Raw genomic sequence first — 22,370 nt, forward strand, 5'->3', positions numbered from 1 at the left:
TGCTCCGCACCATGTGGCTTGTGGGATCTTAGTTTCCTGACCAAGGATTGAACCCGGGTCCTCAGCAGTAAAAGCGCAGAGTCCTAACCATTGGACAACCAGCAAATGGAGGATGAGAGTTCCTTTACCTATATTAGTGACTTGCATTGGAATTGATATGCTTTGTGACTGGAGAAACCACAAAAAAAGAGTGTACTAATAAGTTAAGCAAAATGCACACTCCACAAGGGGAGAAAAAAAATTCTCTACTTGAAAGAGCACTGTCAATTATTATTGGCTGATTATATCTACATTTTAGAAATAATGCTAAATTATCATGAGCTGTAGGTATGATTTTTATGCAAGGTTCCCTGGGACCTAAAAATAATTTCAAGAGTTCCTTTGGGGTGAAAAATTTGGGAAAGACTGTTCTATAGGTAACCATTTATGCTTTCATTTTTTTCTTTACAAAAATATCAGCAAATGCATTTATATATTCATCTTTCCACACTTTTCTTACCCAAAGGATAGCATACTGTATGCCATTCTGTACCTGTTTTTCCTCATTTAGCAATATACCCTGGAATCACTGCATAGAGGTAAGTATATATCTTAAGCAGCTTGGGCTGCCATAACAAAATGCTATAGACTGGGTGGCTTGTACAACAGAAATTAATTTTCTTACAGTTCTGGAGGCTGAGAGTTATAGGTCAAGATGCTAGCATGGTGAGTTTCTGGTGAGAGCTCTCTTCCTGGCTTGTAGATGGCTGCCTGTTCACTATGTCCTCACCAGGTTGGAAGAGTAAGCCCTTCTGTGTCTCTTCTTATAGGGGTGCTAATTCCATCAAGAGGGCCCCACCCTCATGACCTCATCTAAACCTAATTACCAAAAGGCTCCATCTCCAAATATCATCATATTAATGGTTAGGGCTTCAACATAAGAATTTTGAGGAAACACAATTCAGACAGGGATTCTTATTGCCTTTTTTTTTTTTAATAAATAAATGTATGTATGTATGTATGTATTTATTGGCTGTGTTGGGTCTTCATTGCTGAGCGTGGGCTCTTCTCTAGGCACAGAGAGAGGGGGCTACTCTTTGTTTTGGTGCATGGGTTTCTCATTGCAGTGGCTTTGCTTGTTGCAGAGCATGGGCTCTAGACATTTGGGCTTCAGTAGTTGTGGCACGTGGGCGCAACAGTTGTGGCCACAGGCTCTAGAGCAGCAGGCTTAGTAGTTACGGCGCATGGGCTTAGTAGCTCCTCGGCATGTCAGATCTTCCCAGACCAGGGCTCTAACCCATGTCCCCAGCATTGGCAAGCAGATTCTTAACCACTGCACTACCAGGGAAGCCCCCTCATTGCTTTTTATATCTATATAGTGCTGCATTGCTTAGATTCAACCAGTCTTTATTGATAAATATTTGCATTTACAGGCCTTTTTTTTTTTTTATCACAAATAGTGCTGCAATGAACTTCTTGTTTGTATGTCATTGTATAGTTTTACCTATGGCTCTCTGTGATAGATTCCTAGAAGTAGGATTGCTAAATCTAAGGGTATATGCATATTTAGTTTTGCTAGATATTGCCAAGTTGCCTTCCATAAAGATTATATCGCTTTGCATTCCGTGAGTAATGTATGAGAGAGCCTGACTCCCTATATCTCACCATCAGAGTATATTGTCAAGTTTCAGATTTTGCCAGTCTGATAGGGGAGAAATATTAACCCAGGGTAATTTTAATAAGCACTTCCCTTCCCGTGAAAAAGATTGAGCATCTTTGCCATTTGCATTTCTTTTTCTACTATGTTTGTATATTTTTCTCATTTTAAAAATCAGGAACACGTCATGCATTAGGAGTATTAGCCTTTTGTGATACAAGCTATAGTACCTTTTCCCTATTTGTCAATTTGTCTTTTGAAAATTTATGGTATTCGCTCTCCGTCTCTCATCTCCCACAAAGCATACTTATATCTTTCTCATGAAAGTTATCAATCTTTTCTTCTATTTCTTCTGATTTGTGACATTATGAATGTTTTTTGCACTCCCAGGCTACAAAGAAATGCACTTAGGTTTTCTTCTAGTATTTATGTGTTTTCATTTTTCACATTTAGATCTCTTATTCATTTATCATTTATACCAGTATATGGAAAGAATGAATGTCTTATTCTTTCATTTTTATCTTTTTTCATATTGTCTCAACAGCATGTGTTAAAAGTTTGTCTTTTCCCCACTGATTTGAGATACAACCTTTTCCTGTATGCCAAATTTCCTTTTGCACCTAGGTCTATTTCTAGATTTCTATTCAATTCTATTGGTCTGTCTGTCTGTTCATGTGTCACTTCTATACTGTTTTGGTTGTAGAAACTCCATAACATTTTAATGTCTTTCAGGACTAGACTCTCCACTTTTCTGTTAAAGAATTTTACTAGCAATTTTTCCTTTTTATTCTTTCTTTTTGGAAGAAAAAAACTTTATATAATAAATTTGTTCAACCCTACAAAACAATCAAAACCCAATGATAATTTCCATTGAGAACATGACTAATATATCACTTAACTTAGGGAGAATGGACATCTTTACAACACTGAGTCTTCCAATCCAAGAACATGGTACATCTCTCTTTTTGTTCCAGTCTACTTTTGTGTTTCATAGTTTTTACTCATAGAGGTTTTGCACATTTCTTAGATCTACAGCAGACATTTTATTTTATTTTTGCTATTTTAAACATCTCTTATATCTTCTAATTGCTTAGTGTTTGTATACATGAAGGCTATTGATTTCTACATGTTAATTTTGTATCATATTACTTTACTAAATTTTTTAATTGTTTGTGGTAGTTTTTCCTTCAACTCTTTTTGGTGTTCCAACTAAACAATTATCTACAAGGAGAGATATGGTAGTTGTTTTTTACTACAAAACATTATTGTTTCCATTTGGTCTAAGGCTTGAGAGAAGATTCCAGGATGGTTAAAAAGCTGCCTAGTGGCTGCAGAGATAAGCTCAGGCAGAAGCCCTGACATCAGTCGGGAGCAGAGGGACCTCTCAAAGGCTGCTGGGCTTCAGCAGCTCCTGGTCCTGTTTGAGGGTGAGCCTTTCCAAGAGATACTCTCCCAGCCCCAACTAGGGGCTGGCCAGCCTGAAGAGGTTAGCCAGGTGGTGGTCCAACTTCTTGATGAGTCTTTATCGACTGTTCATCTAGAAGGTGGTTCTATAGGAGGTCACAGAGACGGGAGGAGGCAAGGGAGTGGGTAGTTTATGGGCAGAGCCCAGGGCATACCAATCCTAAAGAGCCTGGTTCACGTTCTTATCCAGGGCCACAGAGGCTTCCATGGTATTCAGGGTTTTACCCCACACATCTTGAGACAGCTTCTGCAAGTCCTGGGATATGGTGCAGCCATTGTGCTGGTTTTCCATCTTCAAGAGACTCGAGTTGCCCTGGTGTTTCTTCTGGGTCATCTCTCAGAAGAAGGGGCTCCTACCCTCAGAGCCACATCCTCATCGTCAGGATAGAAGCCTGGAAAGAAGTGGGTGTAGGAGGCCAGCAGATGCAGGTTGACCAGGGAGTTGATGATGGCTTCCATTCCAGTGGAATAGTCCTGATGAATCCTGGAGCTCCTGGTTGGTGGGCAATAAGGAGCTAACCTCTGGGTTGGCTGGTCCCAGAGGCAGGGGATGGCCGAGAAGATGATCCCGGAGGTTGTGGCCGAAAAGGAGTTTGGAGGGTGGTCGGAGGCTGGAGTCCTAGGTCTCTTCCCTCCAAACACTGTTAAAACAAGGGACAGATCCATGGGACCACTGGGCACACTGCTAAACAGAGATCGTTTTATCTCTTCCTTTCCAATTATTACATTTCTTGTCTAATATGCTTTCCCTTGTATAATATGTGTTGGCTTATACTCCCAAAATGATGTTAAACCATATGAAGATAGTAACACTATTCATGATTTCAATATTTCTACCTCAAGTAAATAAGATGCTAACTGTTGGCTAGTTGCATATAAGATCAGGTTTGAATCGTATCAAGTGCCTTTTTTTTTTTTTTACATTATCTTGTGGGTTCCCCTGAAAACAGACAAAGGATTATGTGCAAATAGTTTTAGGGAAGGCAATCCCAGAGAATAAGAATGAGGAATAAGAGGAAGTGAAACAGAGAAACCGGGAAAGCCAGTACCTGGATGCCTCAACAAATTGGCCACCATTAGAGGTAACTAGTGCTTGATTCTGTGGGACCATCCAAGCAACCACATGATATAGGCTTCAGAACAATTTACCAGGTAATGAAAGAGAGAAGCTTTTATCCACCGGTTTTATCCCCCATTGACCAAGATACCTCACACTTCAGGGTTGTACATGTATAAATGCTGAGAAGATATCTACAGGCAACCCATGGCAACATGTCACAAAAGCCCTGGCGCAGACAATAATATTTATCATCTCTCGGTTTCTATGGGTCTGGGATGCAGGGATAACTTAGCTGGGTGGTTCTGGCTCAGGGTCTCTCACATGGTTGCAGTCAGGATATCCACAGACCCTAACAATCATTTGAAGTCTCAATTAGGGTTGGAAGATTCACTTTCAAGATGACTCACTCATGGCTGTTGGCAGGAAACCTCAGTTCCTTATCTCACATGCCTCTCCATTGGTTGCTTGCGTGTCTGCTCACAACATGGCCACCAACTTCCCTGAGAACAAATGATCCACAAGGGGAGAGAAAGGAAGCTCCACCTCTTGAAGCAAAAAAAATATCAAAGAATTTGTGGACATATTTTAAATTCAGCACACCATCATAATGTAGTCTAAATAGATTAATACTATCTGAACATCCTGAAGAACAACACATTGGTCCATTATGTCAATAACATCATGTTTATTGGACCACGTGAGCAAAAGTGGCAAGTATGTTGGTGCCTTGGTTAAAAACATGCTCTCCAGAGAATGGGAGATAAATCCTAGGAAGATTCCAGGGGGCCACCTCATCAATAAAGTGTTTAGGGATCTATTGAGAAAGAAGCACAATACTTGGTAGCTTCTTTGGATTCTGGAGATAGTATGTTTCATCCTGGGGAAAACTGCTCTGACCTATTTATTGGATCACAGGGAGGGCTGACAACTTTGAGTGGGACCCAGAGCTAGAAAAGGCTCTGCAACTGGTTCACATGACATTGCAAGCAACCCTGCCATGTGGGCCATGTGATAAATGAGGTTGTGACGGTAGAGGTTTCTATAGTGAAAAAAAGACCTGTAAGGGGTAGATGGCAAACCCAAGACAGCTGTACACCACTGAATAAACAGTTCCTGGGCCACATGCTCCTGGTCCACAGCAGAGATGGAATGTGCAACTATGGGACAGCACATGACCACATGGCCAGAACTGCCTATTATGAGCTGGCTTCTGTAAGACCTACCAAGTTACAAGGTTGAGTGCGCTCAGCAGCAATCTGTTGAGAAATTGAAGTGTTACATAGCAAGCAGGGGCCGAGACCAAAGTAAGCTTCACAGGCAAGTGACCTAGACGACTATATCATCCTCCACTGTTGCACTGATGCCTCTTCCTGAGATTGCTTGCTGACTGGGGAGGCAAAAGTCCAAGGTCCATTCTTGGATGAGTTGTCTTGGTATCTGGGCGTTAAGCCAAAAGTGGGCCACTGATATTGTAAGGTCTCACTCAGGGGGGACCCTCAAAGAGTACTGAGGGGAAATCCTCCCAATGGTCAGAGTTTTGGGTGGTACATCTGGTCATCTACTTTGTGTAGAAAGAGAAGTGGCCTGAGGTAAAAATACATACAGTCTTAAAGGCAATGCAGGGACTTCCCTGGTGGCGCAGTGGTTGAGAACCTGCCTGCTAATGCAGGCGACAATTCCTGGGCCAGGACGATCCCACATGCCACGGAGCAACTAAGCCCGTGTGCCACAACTACTGAGCCCACACGCTGCGACTACCGAAGCCCGTGTGCCCTAGAGCCTGTGCTCTGCAACAAGAGAAGCCACCGCAATGAGAAGCCCATGCACCACAATGAAGAGTAGCCCCTGCTCAACACAACTAGAGGAATCCTGAGTGTAGAAATGAAGACCCAACACAGCCAAAAAATTAACTAAAAATATAAATAAATAAATAAATAAATAAATAAATAAATAAATAGGGCAATGGCAAATTGATCAAGGACCTGAAAAGAAAAAGTCTGGAAGATTGTGGACAGGAGATATTGGAGGTATGTAGATCAAGAGTCTGCAAACTTTTTATGTAAAGGGCCAGAGCACGTATTTTAGACTTACTGACCGTGTGGTTACCGTTGCCACTGTCCCACTCTGCTGTGGTGCAAAAGCAGCCAGAGACAATATGTAAATAAACGAGCATGGTTTTGTGCCCATAAACCTTTATTTGTAAAACAGGCAGTGGGTGGATTTGGCCTGCGGATTTTCGTTTGCCAACTCCTGGTACTGATGGACCTAAGGAAGTGGACAGAGAGTGTGAATGTCTTTGTACTACATTTCAATGACCACATGAGAGCATCTACCTACAGGAGAGCCATCAGACAGAACAACCCAGTCAGCTGATGTCAGCCAGCCTGTGTTTTCACCCACCCCAGTGCTAGCACAATCAGCTCAGGAATGGAATAGTCATTGTGGAAGGGCTGATGGCTATTAATGAGGCCGAAAGCATGAGGTCCCACCCACCATAGCATTACTGCTATGCAATGCCCAATCTGCCAGCAGAGGCCAATGCTGGGTCCCCGATATAGTGCCATTCTTCAAGGAGACCCACCAGCCACTTGTAGCCACTATTGGGCCCCTCTGGAAGGAGCATTGCTTCCTCTTTTAACATACGTTCTAGATATAGTCTTGCTTTTCTGCCTGCGGTGCCTTTGGAAGCACCCTATCTGATGACTTAAGAGAGATCTACCAGTAGGGAATTCTGCATAACATCACCTCCAACCAAGAAACCTAACTCACAGCAAAGGAGGTGTGGCAATCACCATTTAACAGTGGGATCCACTGATCTCATGCCACACATACCACAGCACTCAGAAGCTTCTGGACTACTGAAGTGATGGAACAGCCTTTTGAAGGAATATCTGAGGTACTAGCTTAGAGATGATACTTAACAAGAATGGGACAGCATCTTCCAGGATGCAGTATACACCCTAAACCAATGTTCATTATATAGCATTGTGTCCACAATAGACAGACTACATGAGTTTGGAAACCAAGAAATGTAAGTAGGATTGGCCTTACCTACCATCACTCCCATTGGCCCACATGGGGAATTTGAGCTTCCCATCCCTTCAATTTTAAGTTCCAGAGATCCTGGTTCTGAGAGGAGATCACTTCCACCAGAGGACATAGTAAGAGTTCCCTACACTACTGCTCATCACCTTGGGCTCCTTGTGCCGAGAAACCAGCAAGAAAGGAAAGGAATAACCATACTGTCAGGAGTAATTAAATGTTTGCTATCATCAGAAGGAGATGGGGTTGTTTTTACTCAGTGGAGGTGGGGAGGAATTCATTTTGCACCCAAGTGATTGATTCACTGAGAAATCTCTTGGTACTCCCTGCTCAATATTTATGGTAAATGGACAGGGAAGCAGCCAAAGTCTAAGAAAAGTATGGTGACTATGGGCTCAAACCACCCAGTAATGAGGGTCTGAGCCACCCATCTAGATAAGCCATCTAGATTGAAGATGAGAGAAATCTGGAATTTGAGACTAGAATGTGGCTAGACTAGAGATTGTCACTTGAGACCAGCTGAAACAGTGAGGGCTGTATCTTGTCCCACCAACCTTTCTCTCAAAAGTTTTCCCAGGAAAGGAGATGATTCAGAACTTTGGAGCTGTTCCCAGATGGAGTGGACTAACTACACAAAGGAAGCAGATCCAAGTGGTGCAAAGGATAGACTGTAGTGGATGCTGTGGTGTGCCACACAAAGTTCCCTCTTTAGGACTGTGATACTCATTTCCTCAGCTGCCAGGAGTATTGGCTGCCAGTGGCTCACAGCTGAATCCTTCTCTAGAAATTGCTCTGGGCAAAAGAGAGCTGTCTTGCCTTACTCTGGGGGCAGTGCATATTCAATGACTAGTCAATGTAAGAGTACAAAGTCTGGCCCTTTGCCTCATTTGGGGGAAGTCTAAAGGAATATTCCAGCTCTAGGGCTTCAGATCTAGGGATCAACTGAGTCTTCTGTTGCAACTGCTTTGCAGTTCAACTTTTCCATCTAACTCATCCTGCCTCCCTCCCTAACTTACAGATGTTGCTCCTGAGATTATTCCCTAACAAACCTGCACATACATCTTCTTCTCGGAATCTATTTCCTGAGAGCCTAACCTAAGACTGCTCTTGTTGCTCTCACTCTCCCAGTCTCCCTTGCAGTTATGATACAGGATATACAACCCAGGCTTTGACAAACAGACGTGTTCACTTTGGAAATGAAATGAAGATGAAGTCAAAATAAAGGCAACTACAGAAAACCGAAAACTTTGAGAATTACATATTGCCCACTGACCTCCTCTGGAAGAAACAAAGGGAGTTTCTTTCTTTTTCTTTTTTTTAACTAATATTTATTGAATGCTTACTGTATAACTGGTGTGGTGCTAAGCTTTATTAAATGTTTACATCATTTAATCCTTACCATGACTTTACGCTGTGGGAATTTTTTTTTTTTTTTTGCCATGCTGCACAGCTTGTGGGATCTTAGCTCCCCAACCAGGGATTGAACCTGGGCCCTGGCAGTGAAAGCGGTGAGTCCTAACCACTGGACCACCAGGGAATTCCCCAAAGGGAGGTTCTTCAGACAGAAGAAGAATGATCCCAAGTAAGAGCACGATAAAATAGGAAGTAATGAAAGGCATCAGCATAGGTAAGTATATGGGTAAGTAAGTATAAATGACTACTGATTGTTTGAAAAAAAATCTAATATTTTGTGTGGTTTAAAATATATGTATAATTAAAATATGTGACAGCAATAGCACAAAAGACAGACAGAGGATAATGGAATTAAACTGTACTAAGGTTCGCTGAGACATAGTAAAAGTACTAATGTAAGGTATACTCTAGTAATTCAAGGATGCATGTTGTCATCTCTAGGATATCATTTACAGAATCATTAAAGAATGTATTACTAACAAAGCAGTGAGCAAAAAGGGAGAAAAATAGTAAAGAACAAATGGGAAAATAAAAGCATTAAAATGATAGATCAAAATCAAGTATATTGGGACTTCCTAGGTGGCGCAGTGGTTAAGAATCTGCCTGCCAATGCAGGGGACATGGGTTCAAGCCCTGCTCCAGGAAGATCCCACATGCCTCAGAGTAACTAAGCCCGTGTGCCACAACTCTTGAGCCTGTGTGCCGCAACTACTGAAGCCCATGTGCCTAGAGTCTGTGCTCTGCAATAAGAGAAGCCACTGCAATGAGAAGCCCATGCACCACAAAGAAGAGTAGCCCCCATTCACTTCAACTAGAGAAAGCCTGTGTGTGGCAATGAAGACCCAATGCAACTAATAAACAAATAAATAAACTTATTAAAAAAATCAAATGTATTAATACTTTTAGTAAATGTATATTATCTAAATACTCCAGATATAGAGAATTCCCTGGTTGTCAAGTGGTTAGGACTCGCACTTTCAGTGCCAAGGGTACGAGTTCAGTCCCTCATTGTGGAACTAAAAGCCCACAAGCCATGCAGTATGGCCAAAAAAAAAAAAAGCAAACTTAAAGATAAAGTTCCTAGATTATACTTTTAAAAAGCAACTATATATTGCTTACAAAAGCTACACCTGTAACATGAGAATACAGCAGGGTTTTATGTTTGGTTGGTTGGTTTTGGTTTTATATATAAATTTTATTTATTTATTTATTTATTTATTTATTTATTTATGGCTGTGTTGGGTATTCATTGCTGCACCCAAGCTTTCTCTAGTTGCAGCAAGTGGGGGCTACTTCTTCCTTGTGGTGCAAGGCCTTCTCAGTGTGGTGGCTTCTCTTGTTGCAGAGCACAGGCTCTAGGAGCACGGGCCTCAGTAATTTTGGCACTCGGGCTCAAAAGTTGTGGCTCGTGGGCTCTAGAGAGCAGGCTCAGTAGTTGTGGTGCACAGCATGTGGAATCTTCCTGGACCAGGGCTCAAACCAGTGTCCCCTGCATTGGCAGGCGGATTCTTAACCACTGTGCCACCAGGGAAGTCCTGAGACTTCATTTATACTAACATTAGACAAAGTAAACTTTAAAAAATAATATTACTAGAAATATGAGAGACTTTTCATAATTAAAAAGAGAAAGATATAATAATTCAAAATTTGTATTTACCTAATAACAGTTTCAAAATCTATGCATGAAAAAAAATAACTAAAAGGAGAAATTGAAAAAATTACAAACATAGCTGGCAATTTCTCTAATTGATAGAATAAGCCACACGAAATCAACAAGGATACAAAACATTTGAACAATGCAATTCACAAACTTGATATATGTAGAAAATTGAACCAACAACTGCAGAATCTCCACACTTTTAAGTGCACATGCAAATTTCAAAGAATTGCCATGCAGAGTATGTTCTTTGACCACAGTGGAGATAAGTTAAAAAACAATCTAAAAAAGGAAAAAGAAAATTTCAAAGTATCCAAATGTTTGGAAATTAGGTGATTATTGTTTGTTTATTTTGCTGCACTAGGTCTTAGTTGTGACATGTGGGATCTTTAGTTGCAGCATGTAGGATCTAGTTCCCCGACCAGGGATCAAACCCAGACCCCTGCATTGGGAGTGCAGAGTCTTACCCACTGGGCCACAAGGAAAGTCTCCTAGGTGATATATTTTTAAAGAGAGAAGGTATATTATAGCAGTGAAAGGGGAACATCAGACATTAAACATATTGACATTTGAAAAGTAAATTATGAAGAACTATGCCAATAAGTTTGAAAATTTAGATAAATGGATATATTTCTTGAAAAACTCAAGGAAACTGACATAATAAGAACTGAGCAATCTGGATAGCTCATTTATTTATTTATTTATTTATTTATTTATTTATTTATTTATTTAATTTTTTGGCCACACTGCACAGCTTGTGGGATCTTAGTTCCCCAACCAGGAATTGAACCCCAGGGCCCACGGCAGTGAAAATGCCAAGTCCTAACTACTGGACAGCCAGGGACATCCCTGAATAGTTCTATTATTATTAAAAGAGTAGAACCCATAATTTCAAAGTTTCCCACAATATAAACTTCAAGCCCCGGTGGCTTCACTGATCAATTCTTTCAGACTTTTAAGGGAAAAATAACACAATTTGGGGAATTGTGTTCCCCCAGAAAGATATGTTGTTGTTCTAATCCCTAGTATCTCAGGGTGTGACTTTGTTTGGAAATAGGGTCATTGAAGATGTAATTAATTACAGATGAGCTCATACTGGAGTAGGATGGGCCCCTAATCCCATATGACTTGAAACTTTATAAGAAGACAGCCATGTGAAGACACACAGAGAATGCCATGTGAAGATGAGGACAGAGATTGGATTGGTGTGTCTACAAGACAAGTTACAACAGGATTGCTGGCCATCACCAGAAGCTGGGGGAGAAGTGTATATTAGTCAGTGTCCTCCAAAGGAAACAGAATCAATAGGAATATAAATATACATAGACATCAATGGATAAAGTGATAGATCAGTCGATCTCTCTATCTCTAGATAAATAGATACAGAGAGAGAAAAAGAAATGTGTTATGAGGAATTGGCTCTAGTGATTATGAAGGCTGAGAAGTCCCACCATCTCCCATCTACAAGCTGGAGACCCAGGAAAGCCAGTGGTGTAATTCCAATCCAACTCTGAAGGCCTGAGAACCAGAGGAGCAGATGGTGTAAACCCTGGTCCGAGGGCAGGAGAAGGCCAATATTCCAGCTCACCAGGCAGTCTGGAAGGGACCAAATCCTCCTGCACCCTGCTTTTTGATCTATTCAGGCCCTTAATGGAATGGATGATGCCCACCCACACTGGGAAGGGAAATCTGCTTTACTGACTCCACCAATTCAAATGCAAATCTTATCTAGAAATACCCTCACAGATACACCCAGAAATAATATTTAATCTGGGCACCCTGTGGCCCAGTCATGTTGACACAAAATTCACCATCAGACTCATAGAACAGATTCTCCCTCAGAGCCCTCAGAAAGAGCTAACTCTGCTGACACCTTAATTTTGGACTTTTAGCCTCCAGACCTGTGAAAGAATACATTTCTGTTGTTTTAAGTCACCCAGTGTGTGGCACTTTGTTAGGGAAGCCCTAGGATACTAATATACAACCTTATATAAACTATTCCAGAGAATAGAGAAAGCAGGAATAATTATCTGCTCATTTTATAACACAAGATCAATATAATGCAAGCTCAATATAAAAAAAAATCAATTGTATTTCTACATGCTAGCGATAGAGAAAATGAAATAAAAGATGCAATTTAGATAGTATTAAAATATATCAAATACCTAGAAATAAGTTGAACAAAAGATATGCAAATATCTACACATAAAACTAAAAATTATCACCCACAAAAATTAAAGAAAACCTCAACTAAAGTGAAAAGTAAAAATTTTCTGGTTTCATCAGTGGGAAGATTTAATATTATAAAATATTAATACTTTCCAAATTGATCTATAGATTCAGTATACAAAGCCAATAAAAAATTGCAGCAGATTTTTATGTGGAAATTAACATGCTGATTCTAAAATTTATATGTGTATTAATTGTGTTTTTTATTTTCTGTATTTCATGATGCTTTCATATCTCAGGGGCCTTGCTGATCCAGGAGAGACTGCCCCTCCCAAAGCAAGCTAGCTCTTAGAGACAGCAAATGACTCCCCATGAATGAACCTTTCATATGCAAATCAACCAACCCAACGCCCTTACCCCTACAAGTACCATCTTTATGAGGCTCTCACTGGGCTGTTATACTCTAGGTCAATATTTCCTTGCCCTAATCATCCCAGAGCCAGGTACCAGATAACTCAAGACACATTCTACACTCCAGAGCTTGCTAAAATTATTCAAACAAGCCAACCTCAAGCCTGTTTAGCCTGTTTACCCTGTCTTATCCATTCTTTCCCATGAAAACAGCAAAAAAGTTTCTTGACCATGCTTTCTCCTTGCTCCTTCTGCCTTCTGATCAACACTGGTGCTTCTCCATGTGGCCCTGCATGGCCTGGCATGCCCCACCCCCTTGGAACTATTTGTAACAAACTATCTTTTCAAAGGAAGTCATTTCCTGATCAGTTGACCTCACTATACATCAATAATAATAATAAAACCTACACTTTAAAACAATATGGCATTTAAAAGGCCAAAAACATTATAGATGATCTTGAAGAACAGTCAAAGGAGTTGCACTGACAGATTTCAAGACTTGTTACTTATCTATAATGTGTCATTGGTGCTAGTTTAGGCAGATAGACTAAGGGAAAAATCTAGAGACAGCCCCACACTTACACTTATGATAAAGATGCTACTGCAATGAAAGGGGAAAGGATGGCATTGGCGAACATACATATGGAGGGGAGGACCTTGACCTCTAATTCAAGCCACACACAAAGATATATTTCAGATGGATTGTAGATCTAAATGTAAAACAATGAAGTTTCTAGGCTACAATGGAGAATATTCTCATGACTTTGGTGTGAGCAAAGATTTCTTAAACAGGACCCAAAAGCACTAACAATAAAGGGAAAATGATAAAGTGGACTATATTAAACTTAAGATTTCTATTCCTCCCATGACATCATTAGTAGAGTAAGATGGCAAGCCACAGACTAGAAGAGAATATTTGTAGTAGACATGTCTGACAAGATCCTCATATCCAAAATATGTAAAGAACTCATACAAATCCATAAGAAGAAAACAGGCAACTCGAGAGAAAGATAGGCAAAAGTCTTGAACAGGCACTCCTTCATAAAAGAAAATATCCAAATAACCAAGAAGCATATGAAAAGGTAGTCAACAAAATTAGTCATTGGGGAAATATAAATTAAAATCATAATGAGTTACTAATATACACACACCAGAACGGCTAAAGCTATTAAGATATATATTGACAACACCAGGTATGGAAGAGAATGTGGAGGAATGGAACTATTGTATACTATTAGTGGGACTGTAAATTGGTATATGATCATTTTGGAAAATTCACTGGCAAAATCTAATAAAGCTGAACAAATGCATATCCCAAGATGCAGCAATTACACTCTTAAGACTCAATGGAAACGCATATCCAACGGTGTAGAGAACAATGTTCATAAAGCATCATTTGTATTGGCCAAAAAATGTGAAGCTACTCAAACATCCATCAACAAAACAATGTGTACATAAATTGTGGTGTGTTCATATGATATAATTCATACAGCAACTCAAAAAAAACCCTGCTGTTACATGCGATGACAAGGATGAATTGCAGAGAACTAATGTTACACAAAAGAAAATAAAACATACTGTATGATTCCTTTTATATGACGTTCAAAAACAGGCAAAACTAATCCATGGTGACATGTATCAGAATCGGGACTACTTTTGAGAAGAGCGTGAAGCTTTTTCTAATGTCCTAAATCTTCATCTTGGTGGTGGTTGCACAGATGTGTTCCGTTTATGAAAATTCATTCAGTTGTGCACTTACACTTTTTTGCAGTTTTGTGCACCTATGTTTGACGTCAATAAAAATTCACTTAATAAAAGATCTTCCCTCATTACCTAAAACCCCAAAGCCCCTCCTGGTTTTCTTTAAGTCAGTGACATATAGTTCTCTCGGTCATCCGTGGCTTGGAACCCGAGTCACCCGAGATGATCTACCTTTCCACAGTACGCAAGTTCTCTTGGCCTTTCCTTATAAATTTGCTTAGAGCCCCAGATCCCTCTCCTCAATTCATTCCCACTGGCCCACCCTAGCTCAGATCAAGCCAAAACAACTACATTCACCCCTTAACCTATCCCCTTCCTCTACTCACCCTTGGCCAATCTATCGTGCAATGTCAACTCGGTGTAAGATTTGGCCTCAAAGATAGCACATACATGCATGAAAATATGATTCAACGTTCAGTGTATATTGGCAATAAATGCCTAATAAGTGATACAGCAGACAAGGGGACAGGAGTTGAGAGAAACCATAGTAGATGTTGAATAAATTCTCCCCCACTACAATGTAAGTTCCATGAGGACAGGTGTGTTTGGTTTTGTGTGTTCGTTTTTAAATTGAAGTATAGTGGATTTACAATGTCATGGTAGTTTCAGATGTACAGCACAGTGATTCAGATATATATTGGTATAGATATAGATAGAGATATAGATTCTTTTTCAGATTCTTTTCCTTTACAGATATTGAGTAGAGTTCCCTGTGCTATACAGTAGGTCCTTGTTGGTTATCTATTTTATGTATAGTAGAGTGTTTATGTTAATCCCAACTTCCTAATATAGCCCTCCTCCCAGGGGTATTTGGTTTTGCTTTGTTTTGTCCGTTGCTGTGTTTCCAGTGCCTCCTAGCACAATACCTGGCACATAGCAGGTGAATAATAATTTGTTGAATGAATAAATTAATGACAATAATGGCCTTTGTTATTTCCACCATTCTCTAACACCTCAAGACTTCCTCTAAGATGTAAGTTCATGTATACATTTTCTCAGTAATTTAACATCTATTGATGGAGTGCCACATATGCACAGGACATGATTTATGCCCCAGGGAATTAATAACCTAACAGGGAGGTAAAACAAGGACAACCATGACTACTGCGGTAGTACCCAGGCATAGCATCAGCTGACCCTCACTCTTTTTTTTTCTTTTAATTATTGAAGTATGGTTGATTTACAGTGTGTTAGTTTCAGGTGTAGAGCAAAGTGATTCATATGTATATACACATATGCTTTTTCAGATACTTTTTCATTATAGGTTATCACAAGGTATTAAATATAGTTCCCTGTGCTATACAGTAGGCACTTGCTGTTTATCTATTTTATATATAGTAATGTGTATATGTGATTCCCAAACTTCTAAATTATCCCTCCTCCCCCCCCACCCCCGCTTTCCTCTTTGGTAAACATAAGTTTATTTTCTGTGAGCTGACTTTTATTTATTTATTTATTTTTGTCTGCGTCAGGTCTTAGTTGCAGCATGTGGGCTCTCTAGATGAGGCATGCAGGCTCAGTAGTTGCGGCACATGGGCTTGGTTGCCCAGCGGCATCTGGGATCTTCGTTCACCAACCAGGGATCAAACCCGCATCCCCTGCATTGCAGGACAGATTCTTTACCACTGGACCACCAGGAAAGTCCCGACCCTCATTCTTAGCTTCCTCTGCCCCATCTAGTGCGACTGCAGATCCCAGGGAGACCTGCTGGCCTCCATACCATGTTAAATAAAATACATAAAATCATGGTAAATACAGTGATTTTATTTAACATTTCCCTGTTTGAGGACCTTGATGTTATTTCTAGCTTTTCACTGTGATAATGATACTTCTACAGGTTTCCTTGTGTACCTGGTTATTTCCTTAGTATAAAATCCTAGAAGCACAGAGGTGAATCAAAGGGTTTACACTTTTAAAGATTTTTTTCATGGGTATTGCCACACTTCCCTTCAGAAATGTTACACAAGGGCATGCCCAGCAGCTGTATGTTTCTCAGCACAAGGGCCAAAGCTGGGTGTTGCTATTCTTTTCTACCTTTGCCAATCTGATAGAGGAAAAATGGTATCTCTGTGCTGTTTCAATTTGCATTTCTTCGAGGTTGATGGGTGTGGTAGGTTGCTAATGCTCACTCCCAAAGACTCATGTACTAACCCCTGGAACCTGTGAATGTTGCCTTATAAGGAAATGGGGTCTTTGCAGGTGTGATTAAGTTAAGGATCTTGATGGGGAGATTATCCAAGATGATCTGGGTGGGCCCTAAATGACATCAGTGTCCTTCCTTGTAAGAAGGAGGCAGAGAGAGATTTGACAAAGACGAATTCAAAGGCCGGTGTGACCACAGAGGCAGAAAGTGGAGTGATGAGATCGCAAGGATGCCAGCAGCTACCAAAAGCTGGAAGAGGCAAGGAGTGTATTCTCCCTGGAGCTTCAGAGGGAACATCGCCCTGCCAATACCTTGACTTTGATTTAGTGAAACTCATTTCGGACTTTTGGCCTCAAGAACAGTGAGAGGATACATCTCTGGTGTTTTAAGCCATCAAGTTTGCAGTGATTTGTTACAGCAACCACGGGAAACGAATACAATAGGTTTTTCTTTTTTTTTTTTCCTATCTATTTTTTTATTTATTGGCTGCATTCGGTCTTCATTGCTGCACACGGGCTTTCTCTAGTTGCAGTGAGCGGGGGCTGCTGCTCATTGTGGTGCGCGGGCTTCTCATTGCCATGGCTTCTCTTGTTGCAGAGCATTGGCTTTAGGCGCATGAGCTTCAGTAGTTGCGGCACACGGGCTCAATAGTTGTGGCTCACGGGCTCTAGAGCACAGGCTCAAGAGCTGTGGAGCACGGGCTTAGTTGCTCCTCGGCATGCAGGATCTTCTTGGGGCAGGGATCCAACCCATGTCCCCTGCATTGGCAGGTGGATTCTTAACCACTGCGCCACCAAGGAAGCCCTACAATAGGTTTTTCATATGTTTATGGACCACATGAAAACCCTTCTGACTTTTAAAAACCTGTAAAAATGAAATATCATATGAACAGTATAATTCTATTTCCGTGAAAGTAAGCCTGAATATTGGTATATTCAGTGTACACAACTTCTAAGAAAATGTCTGGGAGGATTTACACCAAACTAATAGCAGTGATTAACTGGAGGGAGGTGTGGGAAGGAGATGGGGGAAAGAAAAGCTTAGTTTTTACTCAGGTTGCTACTTGAGATGCATCTGTATTGTTTGAAGGAGTTTTACGAGAATATATTCACATACTAATTGTGTGAAAATACAGATGTCACATCTGCTTGCTGTAAACAATAAAATGTGTAGAAAGTAGAAAACAAAATTGTCCCTATCCTGTCAATTATCCCCTTTCCCAGAAAGATTTATTGTAATAATTTGGTGTGCGTCTTTTCAGAGTTTTTTTCCATGAAGAAACGAATACAGGTATGTCATTTTTACAGAACACAAATGAAGAATGAGTACTACGTACGTTTTCACTTAAGGGTGTTTCTCCAAAATCATCCCAGGATCCTGACGTGCAGGGGCCTCATGCTCCAGTGGAAGTTGTTGCCCAGACTCTCACGGTAAGAAAGACCCAGAGCTCTTTTTACCAACTTCCTTGCTGCCTTGAACCTTCCTGTATCTGTGACTTAGGGCATATGCGTACACATCGCTGGAGAAAACTCCTCTGCCAGTGTGTTTAAAATAGTTTTAAGCATTTCCATTCTGCCTTCTAGTCTGCTTTTAAAACGGACGCTCTCACCAGTAGTTCCCCGCCGTGGAGGACACAAACTCACTTTTTCAAACTTTCCCGAACTGGGTGGAGGGATGATATTTTAATGTTATCACAGGAGGCATTTCTTTAAGCATGAGGCTGGTTGGGCATTTTTCATAGGCTCATTGGCTCCCGTGGCAGCTTCGTGAACGCTTCAAAGGTCACTGGGCAGTCTTCCTTCGCAACGAACCAAATCGGAATCCTTTCTGAACCCAAGACCGGGAGTTATTGGATTCAGGACCTAGTCCGGAACTACGGGGCGAAGGTGATCTTTAGGATTCCAGCCTGGGTGACTCGGACACCTGAACGAAGTCGAAAACCTGAACTGGGGCGGGGGGCACGCTGGAACCCCCCAGGAAAGAGGAGCGGGAGGCCGCCGGGCAAATTCCGGGGTGCCATCCATTTCCCCAATCCGCTGCCCCACGCAGTCGGCGAGGGCGACCAGGCCGGGAGGGATCCGGTGCTCCGAGGACTCCAGGCACCGAGAGCGTCCCGGGCCGGTCTGCGGGTCCGAAGCTTTCCCGCAGGGGGCAGTGCCGCCCGCCAGCGCGCGGATACGGTGGGAGGGGGTGCGGAGCCGGCGCGGAGTTCGGGGGTTCTCGGGAAGAAAGTTAGGGGATGCCTAAGGGTGGGGGCGGGCCCCGAGCGGTCGGCCGCGGGGCGGGGACAGGGTCGCGGGGGTGCGGGGTGGGGCGCGGGGCGGGGGTCCGGGCGAGTCTGGGGGGCGAGGGCGGTGCGCGCTGCGGGGAGGCTCAGCCCCGGAAGGTGTGAGCGAGCGGCGTGCGAGTGTGAATGCGAGAGTGTGTGCGCGCCCGAGCTCTCCGGGTTCCGCGAGGCGCGCGGGTGTCAGCTTGCAGCCGGGGCTCCTCCCCCCGGCCCCCCTGCCCCGCTCGCCGGTCCCTCCTTCCTTCCCCGCTCGCCCCTCCCCGGCGGGCCAGGCGCTGGGACGCCCCGGCGGAGCAGGCTGCGGCGGCGGCGGCGGCGGCGAGTCGGGGAGCCCCGGGCTCCGCGCTGCCGAAGGGGCCCGAGCCGAGCTGCCCCCGCCCCGGCCCGGCCGCGCCGACCCCGCTTCCCGCCGGGCCACGCCCTGTCAAACTTTGTTGCTGCGGCCGCCGCGGCGGCGAGCGGAGCAGGCCGGCGAGTGGGAGGGAGGGAGGGGCGGGCGCCGGGCCGGGCGCGGGCTGCGAGGGGCTCCGAGAGCGGCGGCCCCGGCCCGCGGCCCCACCATGCCCCAGCTCGGCGGCGGCGGCGGCGGCGGCGGCGGCGGGGGGGGCGGCGGCTCGGGCGCCGGGGCGGCCGGCGGAGGGGACGACCTCGGGGCCAACGACGAGCTGATCCCCTTCCAGGACGAGGGGGGCGAGGAGCAGGAACCGAGCAGCGACAGCGCCTCGGCGCAGCGGGACCTGGACGAAGTCAAGTCGTCCCTGGTCAACGAGTCGGAGAACCAGAGCAGCAGCTCGGACTCGGAGGTGAGGCGGCTCCCGCGGCCGACCCCGGGGGACCCCGGTCCCGCGCCCGCTCACCCGCCCTCGCCTTTGTGTCTCCTCTGCAGGCGGAGAGGCGCCCGCAGCCCGCCCGGGACGCTTTCCAGAAGCCGCGGGACTATTTCGCCGAAGGTACGTGCCCGCCCCCGCAGCCCCCACTCCCGGCTCCGCGGCGCTCGGCACTTCAGCTCAGGCCGCGCTCGGTCCCCCTGGCCCCCGTGGCCGTGCCCCTGCTCTCCGCCCCTGTCGGCCTCAGCCGTCCAGCGGCGCGCGTTGGGGGGGCTCTCGGGTCCCCGGTCCCCCCCCCCCGGGTCCCCTGCCCCCGGGGGCCCCGGCCTCACCCCCGCCTTGGTCTTGCCCGCAGTGAGAAGGCCCCAGGACGGTGCATTCTTTAAGGGCCCCCCCTACCCCGGGTACCCGTTCCTGATGATCCCGGACCTGAGCAGCCCGTACCTTCCCAGCGGACCCCTGTCTCCCGGAGGAGCGCGCACGGTGAGTGCCTGTCCCGCTGCGCCGGGGCGGGTGGGCGGCCGGGGCCCGCGAGATGCGCCCCCCGGTCTCGCCGACGGGGTGGGGGATGGGGCCGTCCCGTGAGGATCCTGGGCAGAGCTCGTTTACGAAGCTGAACTACTCTGGCGATCGAGAGTTAGTCTGCGCTGGGCAGTGCCTGGATGAAAAGTTCCTTTACATTTTCCCCTTTTGCTGGGCAGCGGCTTTGGGGTCCACTTCTGGGGTCCTCTTTGGTCTGCAAAACTCTTTGCTCGCACCAAAGGAAAACTTGGATTTGTGCAGGTTGGGCGGGGGTGTGCGTGTGGGGGTCTTGCTTCCTTCCTGGAAATCGGTCAGCTCTCCCTGGCAGTTGGGCAGTGGGGCCGGGGAGCTGGGTTGGCGACGTTGCCCCACGACTCCAGTTTCGCTGGGCGGCTGTGAGCTGGTTCCTAAGAAACCCAGTATTCGTGGCGGGTTTTTCACACACCCCCCTCCCCGCCCCCAGCCCTCGCGCGGGGGCCTCAGCGTTTCTGTAGAGCTCGGGATTTGAAACTCGCCGAGATAATTTCGAGGGCGAATCGAGGCATTCTACAACTTGAGGAACTTGGCTTTTTCGCCCTTTGTTGCCGGCTTTTCTCATTTAAAGCGAGCGCTGCGACACTTTAAACCTGTTAATGGGCGCGCATTGTGTGCTGCGCGCTGGCATTTAGAGCCGTGATTAAGCAAATTGACCGGGTCCCAGACGAAGTGCAAATGAGGGCGGATTCCTTCGCCCCCTCCCTGGCTCTAACTCCCGCCCCCCGCGTCGCGAGGGGCGCAGCCCGGGGCTGGCCCGGCTCTTTTGTCCCCTGAGCTGGCCCCCCCCCCCGCCCCGCCCAGGGGCCCCAGCCCAGGTGCTGGAGGCGATGGCAGATCTTGGGTGAACGCCTACCTACTATGCGCCAGGCTTGCGCGCGGCCGCTTGGACGCCACGCGCACTTTAGTGGTTCTGTTTGCTTTCTGCCAGTTTCCTAGTGCCCGCCAGTTGGTGCAGTTTTGATTCGGGGTGGGAGGTGTTTGGCGCCTTAGGTGCTGGCCCGACAAATTCAGTTTATGCTCAAGCTGTCCTTAAATAATGATCATAATTAAAGGGCCACCTGGGAAACGCTGGTGCTGAGTGGACCATCCCTGCCGTCATGCTATAGCGGTCCGTGGAGAGCGGAGGCATCTGCTGCGGGTTCAGTGGGGGCGCTCTGCTGGCCGGTTGGGGTGTGGGAGTGGAGGTTGGGGGCCACACAGCCCTCATCTTCCAAGCAGGGAAGACCCTGCACCTTTGGCCCTGTCTTGGAGCATCCTGGGAAGTCCTGAGTATAAGTCCTGAATATGAGCTGGATATGGGCATCTGGCTGTTGCTTTTTCTCACTCATAATTAAAACAAAAAGGTGTGAGTAAAAGTTAAGCAAAACAAGCTGCAGGAACTTTGTTTAGGTGTTCACAGATTTTCTTCCGTCTCCACAGGTGTGGTTCAGTTCTGAAAGTTTTAGTAGGGTTTCTGTATGTGTGTGTGAGAAAGTTACTCTTATCAGAGTCCCTTTTCTCCATTTCACCTTTAGTTGTCTGGGAAAAGGAGTTTAGCATTTCTGTGAGTCAGCACCCATCCATGTCCTGGTGCAGATAAAGTCGCCAGAAATGTTCCAAATATGACCAATTATTTCACTCATATTGGCTATTCCTTTCCCCTACCCGTTTCTCACCAGGGCATTTTGATTCTTCCTCTTTGAGTGGTGACGACTGCCTGTCTTCATATGCTGCTCTTCCCCTCCCCCTCAAGAGCCCAAGTGGGACAGATTTTGTTTGTGTCTGTCCTCGCCTTCCTCCTATCTTCTACCACCCTTCCTTCTTTCTACCGCCTTAACGTGTTCTTTTGCCTAAGCGCTTCCAAAGGCTGCTTCCTTTTGGTACTGGGGGTTCCTGATGACTACATCCTGCGTGGGCTTTTTGGAGCCCTCCTTGAGGAAGCGGACCTTTCCCCTCTGCATGC

At 44.8% G+C, this 22,370-nt stretch overlaps 1 protein-coding gene and 1 pseudogene across 2 annotated transcripts in view; one reads left to right on the forward strand and one right to left on the reverse strand.

The window, feature by feature from the left end:
• LOC130857623 (ferritin, mitochondrial-like) overlaps positions 1-19,605 on the reverse strand; it is a 36,270-nt pseudogene extending 16,665 nt beyond the window's left edge.
• The window catches only part of TCF7L1 (transcription factor 7 like 1), a 174,563-nt gene continuing 171,531 nt past the window's right edge, over positions 19,339-22,370 (forward strand). Inside the window, exons 1-4 of one of the 2 annotated variants that reach the window (XM_057742111.1) lie at positions 19,339-19,514; positions 19,724-19,846; positions 19,930-19,993; positions 20,226-20,353. In XM_057742111.1, coding sequence (XP_057598094.1) covers positions 20,288-20,353 — 66 coding nt within the window. In that variant the 5' untranslated portion in view covers positions 19,339-19,514; positions 19,724-19,846; positions 19,930-19,993; positions 20,226-20,287. Of the gene's footprint in view, positions 19,847-19,929; positions 19,994-20,225; positions 20,354-22,370 lie in introns of both variants that reach the window. The other variant, XM_057742110.1, reaches the window with a different exon arrangement.

The sequence above is a fragment of the Hippopotamus amphibius genome, chromosome 7, assembly GCF_030028045.1.
Source record: "Hippopotamus amphibius kiboko isolate mHipAmp2 chromosome 7, mHipAmp2.hap2, whole genome shotgun sequence".
Lineage (NCBI taxonomy): Eukaryota > Metazoa > Chordata > Mammalia > Artiodactyla > Hippopotamidae > Hippopotamus > Hippopotamus amphibius.